The sequence below is a fragment of the Medicago truncatula genome, chromosome 5 (assembly GCF_003473485.1).
Source record: "Medicago truncatula cultivar Jemalong A17 chromosome 5, MtrunA17r5.0-ANR, whole genome shotgun sequence".
Taxonomy (NCBI): Eukaryota; Viridiplantae; Streptophyta; class Magnoliopsida; order Fabales; family Fabaceae; genus Medicago; species Medicago truncatula.
This window is the reverse complement of record NC_053046.1, coordinates 6,603,503-6,620,909: the sequence shown is the minus strand read 5'-3', so window position 1 is coordinate 6,620,909 and position 17,407 is coordinate 6,603,503. Positions and strand designations below refer to the sequence as shown.

Genomic DNA, 17,407 nt, shown 5'->3' with positions numbered 1-17,407 from the left:
TTTTTTTATTTTTGAGAAACATTATTCATGTGTTGTATTTCTAATGGATGAAAAATGTGTGCATGCATTTATTTATTTTTTTGGACAAAAAGTTTGTCCATGCATTTGATTTGATCAATATCGATGCATAATTTGTACAAATTCTAGAAAGATAACAAAAGCTACAACCTCGATATTTTTCCTACAACTATCACCTAAACAGTTCTGTAAAAAATTTAACTCGTTTTAAGTCATTGACCAAAAAACATTAGACATGCCTCTGATTAGTGGTTGTATATATGTCTCGGCAAAAACATGTCATGTTAGCCCTAATTCATGAGAAGTTTCTTATTGCAAAAAGACTTTGAAAGTAAAGTGATCCATACATGGTGCATCTTTGGAATGAGAGAATGTGTCTCTTCTTTACTTAATACTAAAGCACTGTCCCTCACCAAAACTTTTGCTTATAAAAAAGTGTCATGCTAACTTTTTTTTTTAAGAGATTAAAATAAAATATATTACCAAATTAAAATGTCATTCATAGCATGGGGTGTGTCCATGAAAAACAGTCTGAAAATATTTATAAATCGGGAAAAGAAAAAACAACAAAAAGGGTAAAAAAACGAAAGAAATAACAAACTAGTCGTAGCCCAACATTGCGAGGGGACTAAGCCACCATCCATGGTAATTGAAGGAAAACTGAACAAATTTCTCCTTCAACCACGAGAAGGAAAATAACTTAATTTTGCCCACTAATCGCATAATCGAGCATTCTTTACCGTTGAAAATCCTGTTATTTCTTTCTTTCCATATTTCTCACACAGTAGCAAACCAAATGACGTTCAATATTGATTGTCGCACCTGAGGTCTGTCACCACCAAAACCAAACTGATTAAAATGATCTGAAGCATAGAACATGATGGCCATTGAAAGGCCAACCCATCGGAGAATACAATTCCAAATGACCCAAAAAACGATCAATGTAAAAATAAATGATTGACAGTTTCCGGAGAGCCACATCCAGTAACACAGGGACAAGAATCATTAGTTATAACTCCACGTAGAAGCAAGTTATCTTTTGTTGGCAATCTATTCCGAAACGGAGCAAAAACCACAACCTTCAGAGGGATATCCTTATGTCAAAGCAACTTCACATCCACCGGAGCGTCAACAATGACCTGAGCAGTCTGAAAATTGTAAGCACTACGAACAGAGAAATCATTAGATTTTTCTAGATTCCATAATCATCTGTCGTCCTTGTCAACCTGCAAAATCACAGTTTGAAGTAATAAACATAGTTCCCCCAACTGCTCATCTTCCCACACAAACAACCTCCGCCTCCGCCTCCACCCAAAAGTGGAAGAATCTCAAATGATAATGTTGAAATCTATTTTTTTTTACAGAGACTAAAACAAAAATTTGCTAATATTATAGGGATCAAAAGAAATATTAACCTATTTTTAGTGCATCATCCAAAAATAGAGGGTATGTAAGCATTCTTTATTTTCCTCTGAAAGAAAAGTTCTTTATTTTTCTCTAACCTAATCTTTAATTTCTCATGTGCAGAACGTGGGATATATTGAGATTCAATTTAATTAAAGGGACACTCATACATATAAACCCCACTATTCTTCATTGGAGTCCAAGTAGGAAATCAAAGATCAAGATAGATTACTTTCAGTGGCTTTGAGTATTATGCCTTTAGTTTATATCATATTGTCCATTTGGAACATTAGATTAGGGTAGTTTTTTTTTTTTTTTTTTAGGAGATTAGGGTAGTTTATGTCACGTTGTCCAATTGTCTAAAATACGCAATAATGTTGAACTCTAGAGAGATTTTTTTTTTCTTTCGTCCATGTGATCTTACCTAATTTGTACCATAACAAAAACCATATGAGAAAGCATCGAGAGAGGTTCTTTGAAAGGTGTTGGAGAAGAAAAAAAGGAGTATAATAGGCAGAAATGGATTCTCTCTGTTGAATTTTTTCTTTTTGAGAAAATAATGTGAAGATCTTGAGCTATGATCTTAACCATTGATAATATGGAGATCAATAATCAAAAACTTCTTTGTTACTCAGTTTCCAAATCATATAAAAATAACTGGTACTCCCTCCGTCTCAGTTTAACTGAGCCAAATGATCATTTCACATAGATTAAGAAAAATGTATCAATGAAGGAGAGAGAAAAATGAGTTTAAGTGTTTTTATTAAGTATTGGTGCATTCTCCACTATCATAAATGTAAAGTGAAATATATTGAATTCGGAGTGATGAAAGTAATATTAATTAAAGTTATAAAGAGAAAAAAAAGTAATTAATATTGTATTTAAAAGTGAAATGACTCAGTTATTTTGGGACTTTTTTTTTTTGAAAATGACTCAGTTATTATGGGACGGAGGGAGTAGTTGTTAAACTATATATGAAGTTGGTCAAATTAACCCTTAAACTATATGTAAAAAGGGAAGAAAAAAAAGTTAATTTATTGTTATTATTATTATTGAAAACATTGGTTAATGTTTATTGTTGTGTGTGTGCATAAGTGATTTGGATTTGTATGTGTAGGGTTTCACAAAGTTTAAGGATTACATATTATTTTCTTATAGCTTAGAGACTAAACAGGAATAATAGTCATAGTTCACGACTTTTGAAAGTTGAAACACAACATATTCGGTTAAGTAGAAGTAAAACATAGTGTATAAAATGCAGGTTTAGTAAGTGTTATACAAATCTTAGCTTAGAACTAAAAAAATCATACAATACCACTAAAGCCCCTTCACACAACGGTGGGAAGATAAAGGAAAATACCAATCATAGAATCCAAACAATGAAATATCATCAAGATTAAAGAAAATTCTTAACTGCCACACAAAATCATAAAACCAAACTATGCACTATACTGTTTTTAATATTCTCATATACTGCATCATCTTGCCACTTAGAGCAATTGTTTAACTTCACGAGGTGGGACTATAGCAGAAATTTTGGACTTTTACAAAGGACAATTATAGTGGCTCTGCCACTCTCAATAAAAACTATTGTAACAACTAACAAGTGTTTTTTTTTTCTTTCTATAAATTATTTCAGCTTACAGCTTATTGTCACACACAATTCTAATTATGTTTGTTAAACTCAACAAATTTTAACTTCCCTTTGTTGTCATCATAGTTTCAACTCATGGAGTGTGTCTCTAACAAACATGTTTTTGTTTTCATGTTTTGTCTTGTGTTTCTTACTCCAAATGTGTGCTCTCAACTCTATTACAACTTCTACATTAGAACTTGTCCAAACCTGAACAGAATTGTTAAAAATAATATCTTGTCAGCTATAGCTAATGACTCAAGGATTGCTGCTTCTCTCTTGCGCCTTCATTTCCATGATTGTTTTGTCAATGTAATTAAGTCTCTTCATTTCCATTATTTTTTACACTGTCAATTAATATACCGTTGGATCGTTAAAATTATTCTTTAATAATATTATGTGTTGATTTGTTATTTCATTTTTGTGTTACATAGGGATGTGAAGGATCTGTGCTACTGGATGATACAGACACACTAAAAGGGGAGAAAAATGCACTTCCTAATAAAAATTCATTAAGAGGATTTGATATAATTGACAAAATAAAGTCTGATTTAGAGTATGCTTGTCCCAACACAGTGTCATGTGCTGATATACTTACTCTAGCAGCCAGAGATGCTGTATATCAAGTAAGAACTCACTACTTTATAACTATTTGAATAAGTTTGAAGAAGCTGATTCAATATATCATGCATGAGCAATAACATTTTAATTACTGCATGTTTCCAACATATTGTTACTTAAAATTTTTGTATTTTTTCTTTTCCAGAGTAGAGGTCCATTTTGGGCTGTGCCTCTTGGTCGTAGAGATGGCACAACCGCGAGTGAGAGTGAGGCAAATAACTTGCCATCACCCTTTGAACCTCTTGAAAATATTACTGCTAAGTTCATTTCCAAAGGTCTTGAAAAGAAGGATGTAGCAGTGCTCTCAGGTTTACTTCCTTCACAATTATTTGTATGAAAATGTTTGTAACATAACATGAACAACATATAAAACCCATTAGAGTTGGCCTAGTAAAAGAAAACAATGAATAGCAAATATATGTCTCATATAATTTTATCTGATAAGGTCATCAAAACATTTCTCTATTAATGTTTAAATCCTTAACTCCAAAAGTTTGGGCTAGTAGTAAAAAGACATACCTTAAATCCTTAAAATTTCATTGAATCTGAAAAAAAAGAATTTTTACATATGAGACCGAATGGATTACTAGTTAGTGAAGCGACCGATTTCACGCGTGTATTAACTATATACAGGTGCACACACCTTCGGGTTTGCTCAATGCTTTACATTCAAGCCAAGACTATTCGACTTTGGTGGCTCGGGTAAATCTGATCCATCACTTGATTCATCACTTCTACAAAACTTACAAAGAGTATGTCCAAATCAAGCTGATTCCGACACCAATTTAGCTCCATTGGATCCTGTCACAAGCAACACATTTGACAACACATATTACAGGAATGTTTTGAGCAATTCTGGACTACTTCAATCAGACCAAGCTCTTTTGGGTGACAGCACAACTGCTTCATTGGTTAACTATTATAGCAAGTGGCCTATTCTGTTTTTCAGAGATTTTGCGGTTTCTGTTGAGAAAATGGGCCGCATTGGTGTTTTGACGGGACAACAGGGTCAAATAAGGAAAAATTGTAGGGTTGTTAACTAGATATATGATCTGCATTTGTATTTTCTCTTCCTTTGATTTTAAAAAGTTTAGTACTATAAATATGTTATGTGTGTTTGGATTTGTCCAGAAATAAGGACATTTCTCTTTGATATCTTCTTTTTCCTTCTGGTACAAGTCAAGGCGCTTCTGGTTGAACTCCTTCTCAATCCTCCTCCTATTAGATTTCTCATTTTCATTTGTCTAAAACAATAATTGTCAGAATTAAATTCTATAACAAAAAACTAAATACTCATTATACTTGATACAAATGCACTGCTAGGGTATAAACACCTTTTCAATTTCTTTCCTAATTAATTGCTCTATATTGGTGTCACTTTTGTCGATCATCTTCTTTTTAATAGAAGCTTCCATGATCTATATAACTGAAACATAAAGTTCATACATGATCAAAAAACATATCAAAACATGATACAGATTAATAAGGGAATTCAATAAAAAGATTACACTTGTTTAATTCCTGTAAATGGTGAGCATATCGTGAAGATAGAAAGATCGTTCTCAAAATCGCGATTTTATCATAAAGAGGAAGTAGAAGGTGTCTCTCAAAACAAAAAACAAAAACACAAAGAATCGAAAAATGAAGAACATCAAAGTGAAAAATGAAAACACACAATGGCTGAGCCCGAAAAAGAATCTCGGGTGAGCCACTAAAATTAATAATCTATAAATTAGGATAGCGGCCGAATCAAATGACCAAACCAAAAGAGGATTCAGATTAATCATCAACTTTGAAATTTGCATAGTTGACAGTGACACCTTCACTACTCATATAGACTATATTTTCAATTTAGATATTGTGATGACCAGATCAAAATAAGATTTGGAGTGGTCATCACTGATATTTCATATTTGAATTTTATGTTAAAATATCATGAGGAGCAAACCAAAAGAGAATTTGGAGTAATCACTACAAATAAACGTGGTCAACAAGTTAGGGAACAGGTTAGTATTTGCTAATAAGTAAGTATATGGGTTATGTTTAAATTTTAAACTAAACTTTTGACGGGTCTATTAAAAAACACAAAAGGACTAATAGAGATACAATATTAAGATAAAAATCGTCCTAATGTAAGCCTCTAACACACCAACCAAAATAAAAGCCTTAATACAACAATCAAGTTAATTACATACAAAATCAAACCACCGATCTCCTTAGGATATTAAGCATTTGCAGCAATGATGAAAGAAATAGTAGCATGCCAAAATCTGTTCCAAGCATCAAAATAATATGATAAAATTGAATACTATTTTGTATTATTTTTAACTAAAATAACGATCTTTGTAATATGATATATACATAATAATATAGATATTTTGGTTAATGGTATATATGATCATGTAAACAAGTGTTCTATTTAAGGGTGTTATTTAAGGATTTCATAAAAATAATTTTTGTTTTGAAAATATTTGGTAATAATTACACTATTTTTTAAGCAAAAGTTATCCCTTTTGATTGCTTAAAGAATGTCCTAAAGGTGTTTATTAGGATTTTCTTATTTTTATATACATAAATCTTTCTATAACATTAGTGAAGACAAGAAAATATGTTGTGTACTCATTGGTATATTTGCTTTTAGAGTTATATATATATATATATATATATATATATATATATATATATATATATATATATATATATATGTGACAACTATAATTATTGAAAGTGTTTTCTGCACAATGAATATTATTAAGAACTGAACGCGAAATCACAAGAGAACAATTATGAAATATATATTTTTTTCGAAAGAATTATGATGTATAATTATGACTTCAAAATTAAAGTAGTGCATGCGCATGCGTGTCTGCATGTGTGTGTTTTGTGGGTGGGTGGGTGCATGCGTGTATTGCCCTCACTACTCAAGACTTTTGGGTTCGTCCATGTTTATGAATCAGTAATATAAGAATATTTAAGAGAACAACAATCTTATTATGTCATTGACATTTACCCCTGTAAGAATAATTGCAGCAATATTTCCAATTCCTCCTTTTTCACAATACTCAACTTTTCAGAAATCGAAGTCCAGTTATTACATGAAAAAATAAATATAATGGCATACCTATAACATGGTTGAAGCACCGCGACGTAGAAGCTATAGTTGTGAAATACCTTCCTTGAACCAACTTCAAATTATGCAGAAACCCCTTATGCATTCATGCTAAGGAAAAACAGAACTAATTACATATCTGTAATGTAGGAATACTTGAGAGAAGGACACTCTTTTTCGTTGACATTTACCCCACTAAATATAATTGCTGCAATATAAGTGAAACATCAAAAGCAACTTGTATTATACTTGAAAGAAGTGGAAATAGTCGTGGATAGAATCAAACAAAGCTAAAATTAAAACCAAAAAAAAAAAAGATAAAGGAAAATTATGATTTCAGCCAAAATTCAAAATCAAAATTCGACACTTTAAAAGCTAAAAAGGATAATATGGAGTATTGCAATGATAAATCCTAAGTTTAGGGAACATAGAGGCATAATGGTACCTCAAATATACTTCACTTATCACCCTTCTTTTGTTATCTAAATGCATCAATTGAGAGATTGCACTAAATACAACTTCAATTTGAGTGAAATTATAGTTTTTGGAAACTTTTTTGTTCTTGAAAATATAAGGAAGTAGTTTTGCTTGTGCTTGAAATATTGAAACAAAGAGGACACAAAGTGATGTTAGATGCAAATCCTAAACATAATGTATGAATATTTGTAGTTGCATTGTATTTTTTGGGCATGTACTTATTATGATACTATGACTTAAATATCGAAATGTTTGATTCCAAAATCCCTCATGATCCATATGCTGACCCTTTTTGTTCTAAAATCAAATCATATTCTAGTTGGAAACGTTCAATTTATGCAAACATTTTAAGGCTCAAAATAAAGTGAACAAATCATAAAGCAAAGAACCATTTACAAAATATGAGAACTATAAAAACTAAAACCAACGAAATCAAACATAAAGCAAGGTTAGCCATGACACTACTTAGTTTCAGAGATATGGGAAAAAAAGTAAAACAAAGTGGACATCAAACATATAACATACATATAGGTTCAAAAACGGGTCATTTTGAAGCTTCATTATATGTATGAGATGTTAATCATCCTCTTCCAATCAAACTCGCATACCAAATCAATAGCCAATCAAATAAGTAGCCAATATGAAATAGGAACCATTACATTTCTCAAGAATGAAACAAAGCAACAATGTCATTTTGCTACAATATAATTTGTGAAAAGATTGGAAATTTAACATGACATTTTGGAAAATGTGACCTACATATGATATCATACTTTAATGGTAGTTTATAATAATGTATTTAAATATGAAAAAGTTATTGTAGGCTGATAAATATAAATTATTCAAAACATTAGCAAATTTATAATGTAATCTAAAGGACAAAATCTAATGAAATGAAATAAAAATATAATTTATGTTTATTTAAATAGGCTAGTCATATATGCTTAAAAAACTTTTTAACAATTCGTGGTCTAACCTTTTTAATTAAATAAACTTTTCAAAAATCTAAGCTTTCTCTTTAAAAAAAAAAACTAAGCTTTCTCTATTATAATAAACAAGTCTGGTATGACTTGAGTCTAATGTAGGTCGGATTGTAAATCTCTATCGATCGACCTGGCCTACTTCCACCTGCTAGTTCAAACAATTAAAAATTTATACGAGAAGATCACAATCCATACAACTATTATAAAACTATGAGTGATATAATGTAGAAGAATTTTCCATAGCTGGAAATTTTTATCTTGATTTAAAAAAGATAGATGAAAAGTTGGATATAGATTTAAAATTGTGAGTGATAATATAAAAGAATTTTCCATAGATGGACATGTTTAATTTAAAAAAGTTGTTCTATGGTGCATGCTTTTGTAGAAAATAATATTTTGTCTCGTCTCATTTATAAGAAACAATTGACTTTTTAAATTCATTGAATAATTAATTTATTTAGTCTATATCCTTATGACTTTATTTTAATTAGAGAATCGAGAGAAGAGATAGATGAAAAGTTTGAGATATGAAGATAAAGTTTTGAAACATAAGACTTGCGCTTAAGTAGAAAATGCAGGTGTAGTAGAGTCGTACGAAACTCATCTTAGAAGATAAAAAACATATAATACCATTGATCCCATTACACAAAATGGCGGGGAAATAAAAAAAATATCAATCACTTTGTGTGAGCAATCGTTAATGTCTAATATAAGACCTTAGTGCCATTCAAAAAAAATAAAAAATAATATAAGACCTTAGCATTAGTATTAGTTCATATAAAGGGTCTATGTGGGAAACCCCAAAAAAGAGTTTTTAGCTTTTAGCTTATAGCTTATAAGTTCGTTTGACAAAAAAAGCTCTGTTTGGTAACATTTTTTCACCGTGAGCTTATAGCTTATTTCACGAGCTTATAAGCTATTTTTCAGAAGCTATTTCAAGTAGCGTTTGAGCTTATAGCTTATAGCTTCTCACTTTTTCTTCCAATTTTACCCTTATTATTTCATTTAAATTGTATTTTTATCCATTATAATTTTTATAATAAGCTACGTAATAAAGATTACTATCCCTTTATTCCAATTTTTGTATATATATCAGCTGGCCTTTTTTTTTTTTTTTTTTTTGAAAAAATATATACCTTCGTTTTTTTTTTTTTTACGAAACAAAATACTATTATTCTATTAATGTTACCTCTTTTTTTTTTTTTGAGGTAAGTGTTATTTTCTTTATTCTCTGTTATTAGTATTACTCTATTAGTGCTACCTTTTTTTTTTTTTTTTTGAGGTAAATGTTATTTTCTTTATAAAGTGGAAACACTTAAATGATAATAAATATAAGATAAAATTTTAGTGAATAAAATTTAATTTAATTTATAATACATAGGATATATTAAATTAATAAATTTAAAGTATTTTTTTAAAGAAAAATTAATTTACAAAATTACAAATACTTAAATTAATGATATAATTTTTATTATGAATTAAGAATACCCTTTATGTCATTTTACATTTATCAGCTAGTTGAACCGCTATTTTTACCAAACAATTCAGTTAGCTTATCAGCTAGTTTATCAGCTATCCGCTATTTTTACCAAACAGAGCCAAAATCTCAATGTTATTTTTGTTGAAAAGTCAACTTATTTGGTCTTCCGGTTTTTAAAAAGAAAAAAAAACATTTTCCGTAATTTAAAGTTCGATCAAAAAGTAAGTAGCTATGGATTGTGGAAGATCAAATTTCGATACTTCCCTAATTGAATCGACCTAGATCAAAGGTTCAATACTTATCAATTACTTGAACTCGACCACAAATTAAAATCAATGTATTTCAATTAATTTGTTGTCCACAAGTTTATAGATGGCAGAAAGTTGATCATGTAGGTTAATAAATTATTATTATCTATTCTCCCTGGTTTTGTTTTGGTAACTTTTATATCATGACTGTACACTCATGTTCCACCACATAACATATTCACTGAATATAACACAGTCAAACATGAAACATGAAGCACTTACGGTATATATCTATAATTATTTCTTTGAAATATTCTTCTTCTAACAATGCACAATACTTATTCTAATGAAAATGCAAGTTTCTTAGTATCTTATAGTAGTGCATGGACAACTAGGCGAAAATAAAATAACACTCTTTCAATCTAGCTCCCTTAAACATCATATGTAAACTATGCACTATACTAATTTGGAGACTATTTTTAATATACTCATGCATCATCTTGCCACTTAGAGCAGAAATTTTGGACTTGTAACAAACTTAACAGATAAGGACAATCATAGTGGCTCTGCCACTCTATAAAAACTATGTTAACAATTAACAAGTGCTATTTTTTCCTTCTATAAATTGTTTCAGCTTACAACTTATTGTCACACAAAGTTCTAATTAAGTTTGTCAACATAGTTTCAGCTCATGGAGTGTGTCTCTAACAAACATGTTTTTATTTTCATGTTTTGTCTTGTGTTTCTTACTCCACTTGTGTGCTCTCAACTATATTACAATTTCTATAACAGAACTTGTCCAAATCTGAACAAAATTGTTAAAGACAATATCTTGTCAGCTATAGCTAATGATTCTAGGATTGCTGCTTCTCTCTTGCGCCTTCATTTCCATGATTGTTTTGTTAATGTAATTAAGCTCTCTCAATTGTTGTTTATCTTTTATTTTTGGTATTTATTTGCTCGAAATTTTTTATCAATCAACTATGTGTTTCTTATTTCATTTTTGTGTTACATAGGGATGTGATGGATCTGTGCTACTGGATGATACAGACACACTAAAAGGGGAGAAAAATGCACTTCCTAATAAAAATTCAATAAGAGGATTTGATGTAATTGATAAAATAAAGTCTGATTTAGAGAATGCTTGTCCTTCTACAGTGTCATGTGCTGATATACTTACTCTTGCAGCCAGAGATGCTGTATATCAAGTAAGAACTCACTGTTTAATTATTTGGAGACTAAGTTAAAAATTTAATATATGATAATGCTTTTGGGGAACAAGAAAAACAGATTAATTGAATCATGCATGAGCAATAACCTCTTGAGTATTGCATGCATGCTTCCAACATATTATTAATCAAAACTTCTTTAATTATTTCAGAGTAAAGGGCCATTTTGGGCTGTACCTCTTGGTCGTAGAGATGGAACAACCGCGAGTGAGAGCGACGCAAATAACTTGCCATCACCCTTTGAACCTCTAGAAAACATTACTGCCAAGTTCATTTCTAAGGGTCTTGAAAAGAAAGATGTAGCAGTGCTCTCAGGTTTGCTTCCCTTGCAATTATTTGTACCAAAATATTTATAACATGTATAACGTTTATGATTCGTGTTCGAATTATGTTATCGTCATTTTCAAGGCTAACATATTTCTAACTCTAATGATCATAAGGTCCTTTCTTGTATATATATAAAGTTAGTGAAGAGACCAATTTCATGTGTATTGACTATGCACTCTCAATATATACAGGTGCACACACCTTTGGGTTCGCGCAATGCTTTACATTCAAACCAAGGCTATTCGACTTTGGTGGCTCCGGTAAATCCGATCCATCGCTTGATTCTTCACTTCTACAGAACTTACAAAAAGTATGTCCAAATCAAGCTGATTCCGACTCCAATTTGGCTCCATTGGATCCCGTCACCACGAACACATTTGATAACACATATTACAAAAATGTTTTGAGCAATTCTGGGCTACTACAATCAGACCAAGCTCTTTTGGGTGACAATACAACTTCTGCATTGGTTACCAACTATAGCAAGTGGCCTATTCTGTTTTTCAGAGATTTTGCGGTTTCTGTTGAGAAAATGGGTCGCATTGGTATTCTTGCGGGACAGCAGGGTCAAATAAGGAAAAATTGTAGGGCTGTTAACTAAAAACCTACATATGTGATTTTAAAAAATTTAGTAATGTATTTGTATGAAACTGGGCTTGCCTCAAATAATGATATAAATGTGTGTTTAGTATTTTATTGGTTTGTTCGTGTTTGGAAAATTTAGGTGATACTATAATAATATTGTATAGAAGTAAAATCCTATTTGGTCCATTGATGTACTACATGTTCTTCACTATTGTGGATAAATCCAACTATGTTTGTTGGTTAGTTAGTGGCTTGTAGTGCAAGTAACTCCTCTTAACCTATAAGTGCTCGGTTGATATAATTCATATCTTGTATCATAATCACTATCACTATGCAATACAATTCACCATAAACAAAACTCTCTATTCAGCTCAATACAGAACACAACGTTCTGAACTCTCTATTTTCTCTCATCATTGAGTGTAAGCATCAAGCTTGCACCAACATTTTCAGCATTGTCTTTGTCTATATATAGTGGCATATTACCCTGTTAAAAGTTACAAAACATAATATTTTAGTTCATTAATTGAAATTAGGTCAAATGCATCTAAAGGTCCTTTAAGTTTTTCGTTTTTTCCAAAGTGGTCCTTTAAGTTTCAAAAGTCCCAAACAAGTCCTTTAAGTTTCAAAAGTCTCAAACAAGTCCTTTTAGTTTTTGAATCATTTCAAACAAGTCCTCTTAGAGGATGATGGTGATAATTCAGATGATAGCAACAAAGAACATTATCCACCATTTACCATGCCTAAAAAGATGACTAATTTTAAGTGGGTGTTAGAAGCCAGATTTGGTACCAAAGATGAGTTCAAGGAAGCAATTACCAACTATGCTATCTACAATAGGACTTGTTTGAAACGATTCAAAAACTAAAAGGACTTGTTTGGGACTTTTGAAACTTAAAGGACCACTTTCGGAAAAACGAAAAACTTAAAGAACGTTTAGATGCATTTGACCTTAATTGTAATAAAATCAAGTTTTTATGAATAGTTTTGAACTCCTATGTTAACAATGGAACAATAAAAGATAAAATGAATATTGCAAAAAAAAATGTAAAAGTAGATTAAAAGAGTGCTTAAAATTCATATATTTTCTAAACTTACCAAGTCATTAAACAATAAGGTGTTTGAGAAGAATTCCTCGAAATTCATCATTCGAAGCAGGTTCCTCTACTGCCAGTACAAGAATTCAAGCACCATTTTTAAAGATCAGTATAGAGGAACTCAAAGATAAGCGTACTGTTGAATATTTTGGATTTACTTTTATAATTTATTAAAATATAAATAAAATATGTAGTATTAAATATTTAATGTTATTTTACTTGTTATATATATTGGGCTTATTGTGAACGGGTTGTGATGGGTTGAGTCGTTCATATTAGTCAGTCTCCACTGATGAGAATATAATTTAATTATTCCATTAGGTTGGACACATTGGAAACAAAAGAACGCTCCATCAGTAAGGTGACGGGAGCATCTCTCAAAACTCTAAATCTCTCAAGTCTCATGGATTCTTCAACTATTCAAGGTACACGGTTAAGGTATTACTAATATTGTTTGATAATATGTTATATATATTTAGATATCTATGATTTTGGTACTCTGTTTAAATATCTTTCAAAGTGTTCCCAAAGAAAATTCAAAGATTCGAAGCATCTAACTTTTTAAAATAAATGTCGTATCAAAAGTTATAAGTAGAAGAACTTTTAAAGAAGCACTTAGACTTCAGAGACCTTCAACGTTCCAAAATGAAAATGCTAGAAGAAACTTGGAGGAAAAGTTTTTCAAGTTAGTTAGAAGAAGTTTGACATTCATGCACCATATAAGTTAGTTTAGTTCTTTTTCTATAAATAGTATAATCAAATTTATACAAAAGAGTTTATTTAACATACTAGATTAGTACACATCCGTCCACATAAGATAAAACATCTTACTTATTGTTGATGGAACAGTGTATGAATCTCAACTTTTACTATTTTTCTTGTTTTTTTTTATGCCCGTTTACGTTTTTGTGTTATTTTTCTTAAAAACTTTATTTGTTTTTTCATTATTACTCGTTTTTGTCCAGCAAACTAAAACTTATAACTTTAAACCTCTCAACTAAACTTATTTATTCATTATTTATTGGGAGGATAGAATTTCACGACCTAATAAGGAATAAAACTGACATGTGATTGTCTCAAACAAAACAAAAAAACTCACATATGATGCATTATTTTGTAATTTCTGATGATGCTAATATGTCATATGGAGAAATTGATATCAGATGAATAAATAAATTGTGACAATGAAAAAGAAAGAAATATTAATAGTGCCAATTTTGTTTGATTTTTTGTTCTGTTTGTTTGATAGGGAGAGGAGGGTAAGCATGCGCATCAATTGTGGGGATACAAAATTGAGGTATCCATCAATATGTCTTCTTCATGCATGTTCACACTACCTCTCCTCATCATCATTTTCTGGTGAGGTTATCCTTTGACTTCCATTAAAGATTTTTCTATATTGATACTTTGTAACATGATTACTAAAACATCTTTTTACTTGCATCATTGTTTTTTGATGAAGTCAAAGGAATTAGGGAAAGCAAAAAGAAAATGTTAATCAAATTTTGGTCACTATGATAACTACTTTTGAGCTATTTGATGATATAATCTCTAATATATACTCCTACTTCCTTTAATTTGAAAATATATGTGTGTAGTTGAATGTTTATATTCACTAAATATATTAAAGGGACAATTTAGTAAATTTGATTTATGGTTTGCATGAAATATTGAAATCTAGAAAATTAATTGCATTTAACCAAATTACTAATTGTTGTGAACGTAATTTTTTGCTTATAAGGTGACATAAGGATGTATTATTTTTAATTTGCATGAATTAGTTTAATTCTTTTTTTTAAGTAAGAAAAATATGTTAAATAGAAAAAGGAAGTACCAAGTTAGGGGACATAAACATGATCAAGAAACCACAAACAACCCTTCATAATGATACGACAAAGAAACCTGACCAAGTTAGGGCTCATTTTTATTTTTTAAATTATGAATAATGTAAAATATTTTTTAAAATAAATTAAGTGTGTATTATATGATCATTTATCATGTTGTTATTTCAATTTTCAAAAAATCATTTTACAATGTCCGTAATTTAAAAAAGAAAAGTAAACTATCCCTCATTCTCTTCCTAAACCCTTCATGTAAACACACCTTCCGTCGGTGTATATGTGAATTTTGCCGATAGACAATTTAAAACAAAGATTATTGTAAATATAAGATTCTATAATTGTAAAAGAATAATCAAAAGAAGTATTGGCGATGAGTATTATTTTATTTCTTCAATAGTTGAGAAGAAAAACGATTAAAAATCTTATATATACATCATATCACCATGAGTATCTTTTCTCCCAAAAACCAGATCCCTTCTCATGCAAAAAAAAGAGTCCATCGGGTCTTACTTCTCGCCAACATCTTTCTCTACATATTGGATTGTCTATTTTTGCATCATAAATGACTACATTCTTTTCAGGTACGTTATCCCATTGAAGGGTGCAACGGAAGAGTGTAGTTTCCCTCAAATCGACACGGAATTTCCATTCTACAAATGCCCCGCCAATAACATCATGTTTGCCAAGATCATTGTCTGATGAATGGCAATGAACCACAAGAACACTATTACCTCCCAATATATTTTGAACACGAACGGTTGTTTTGTATAAGTTCCAATCGCCTTCTTGTTGAGCTTGTGCAGTTGCAACAATCAACAATACAACAATAACTAAAACATTCACCCTCAACATGTTGTAGTATTCAGATTCATTATGTTGCATGGTCTCTAACTTGCTACTATTTAAAAGGCACCACCAAATGACACAATCAATGAATGCAATCAAATCCCATAAACAAAAATATATTGGCAATCAAATTTTAATCATCATTTAAACTTGTGCGTTAACAAATTTCAACATTTTTATTACCCATAACGTCCATTAATTCCATACATACTATTACTATAATTAGTTGACAAAAACAAGGCCGGGTATGCTCCGTTTACCATAGGCTCCATTTACCATATTTAAGGTCTTGGATGAATGACATGTGGCTAAAAAATATTCAAGGGTTGAGATTTAAAATTAAAAAATTAAGTTGACAAAAACTCACATGATCTCACGTAAAATCAAGCTAAGTTTATAAAGAGTGATACATCTTGCCCTATAAGCTATTTTTATAAGGTAAGTTAGATCCAATATAAAAACCTAATATTAGTTGGTTAGTGCGATTCACTAATTTGAGTAATTTAGTCGCAGTTTGTTGTCTGTTCAAGTGATGTAAAACAATTGAACTACGAACTAAATGTCTCATCGATTCAATACACGATACAAATTTTAAAATATTTAATTGGTCCCAATATTGCTAAGGTGGCGATGATATTAAGGTAATTTATCACACTCAAATCTCTTACGGGAAAAAATCAACTAGAGTTAATTGAAAAAGTTGTGTTATTTGAACGACCATTTCAATTACAATTTATGGGATAATCATAATTTACAAAGAAAATGAGGTATTAACACAAAAACCAAAGCAATAGAGAGAAAGTAAAAACATAATGTGAGTACAAGAGAGAGAGAAAGTTGTTACAAAAGTTGTCACAAATATCATTTTTCATTTGAAATCATTTGGTTACTTCATTTTCATAAACTTATATGTTTACAATCAATGATAGTGATTAGTTGTTGAATTAATTTCTTTACTAGAGTAGTAATAAATATATTCTCAAGAGGTTTAAACAAAAGTTGTTATGAGATAGCTAGTGCTAACTCTGCAAAAATGATCAATGTCGATCAAGAAAGCAACATTAGATGAACACATTTGTGGGGTGCTAAATAATGTTGATGGCGTGGTGAGTGGGAAGCAAGAAGAATACACAATAAATTTGTTTTGACTCTCCAGAAGAATTTTTCAAAATTCGAAACAGAGGGAATAAAACATGAAACATAGTAACGATATATAATGATAAAAACAAAACAATGATAGCGAATGAATGAAGGGTGCATGGGGGACCAATTTGGAATTATTCACCAAATTATTTATTTATTTTGAATTAATGTTTGGGTCTTGAAATTTTGATAGCGGTAGTACGAACGAGTGAAAGGATTCTTCTGGTTGGCATTTATACCTGAAGGGTGATTCATTCATTCAATAAAAATCTTAGACCCCATATACGACAAGAAAAATAATAGTATTCTTATTTTAATTGTAGTTTAAGATTATGCATACTTCATCATAAATTTAAACTTTGAAAA

At 30.3% G+C, this 17,407-nt stretch overlaps 3 protein-coding genes across 3 annotated transcripts; 2 read left to right on the top strand and 1 right to left on the bottom strand.

The window, feature by feature from the left end:
• Positions 1–3,077: 3,077 nt before the first annotated feature.
• LOC11405486 (peroxidase 10) lies at positions 3,078–4,875 on the top strand. Its single transcript, XM_003611741.4, has 4 exons — positions 3,078–3,367; positions 3,490–3,681; positions 3,822–3,984; positions 4,310–4,875. Exons 1-4 carry the CDS (start codon positions 3,152–3,154, stop codon positions 4,717–4,719), a joined length of 981 nt encoding a protein of 326 aa, XP_003611789.1. The 5' UTR covers positions 3,078–3,151; the 3' UTR covers positions 4,720–4,875.
• Positions 4,876–10,618: 5,743 nt separating this feature from the next.
• LOC11411940 (peroxidase 10) lies at positions 10,619–12,361 on the top strand. The gene is made up of 4 exons (XM_003611740.4): positions 10,619–10,880; positions 10,990–11,181; positions 11,355–11,517; positions 11,721–12,361. Exons 1-4 carry the CDS (start codon positions 10,665–10,667, stop codon positions 12,128–12,130), a joined length of 981 nt encoding a protein of 326 aa, XP_003611788.1. The 5' UTR covers positions 10,619–10,664; the 3' UTR covers positions 12,131–12,361.
• A 3,129-nt stretch (positions 12,362–15,490) lies between these two features.
• Positions 15,491–15,934, bottom strand: LOC11407043 (S-protein homolog 5). Its single transcript, XM_003611739.1, has one exon. It carries the CDS (start codon positions 15,932–15,934, stop codon positions 15,491–15,493), a length of 444 nt encoding a protein of 147 aa, XP_003611787.1.
• Positions 15,935–17,407: the final 1,473 nt, after the last annotated feature.

Coding starts and splice junctions, on each gene's coding strand:
- LOC11405486 (XM_003611741.4), top strand. CDS start 3,152: ATGGAGTGTGTCTCTAACAAACATGTTTTTGTTTTCATGTTTTGTCTT. Junction 3,368..3,489: donor TCCATGATTGTTTTGTCAAT/GTAATTAAGTCT, acceptor TGTGTTACATAG/GGATGTGAAGGATCTGTGCT. Junction 3,682..3,821: donor CCAGAGATGCTGTATATCAA/GTAAGAACTCAC, acceptor TTTCTTTTCCAG/AGTAGAGGTCCATTTTGGGC.
- LOC11411940 (XM_003611740.4), top strand. CDS start 10,665: ATGGAGTGTGTCTCTAACAAACATGTTTTTATTTTCATGTTTTGTCTT. Junction 11,182..11,354: donor CCAGAGATGCTGTATATCAA/GTAAGAACTCAC, acceptor TAATTATTTCAG/AGTAAAGGGCCATTTTGGGC. Junction 11,518..11,720: donor AGATGTAGCAGTGCTCTCAG/GTTTGCTTCCCT, acceptor CAATATATACAG/GTGCACACACCTTTGGGTTC.
- LOC11407043 (XM_003611739.1), bottom strand. CDS start 15,934: ATGCAACATAATGAATCTGAATACTACAACATGTTGAGGGTGAATGTT.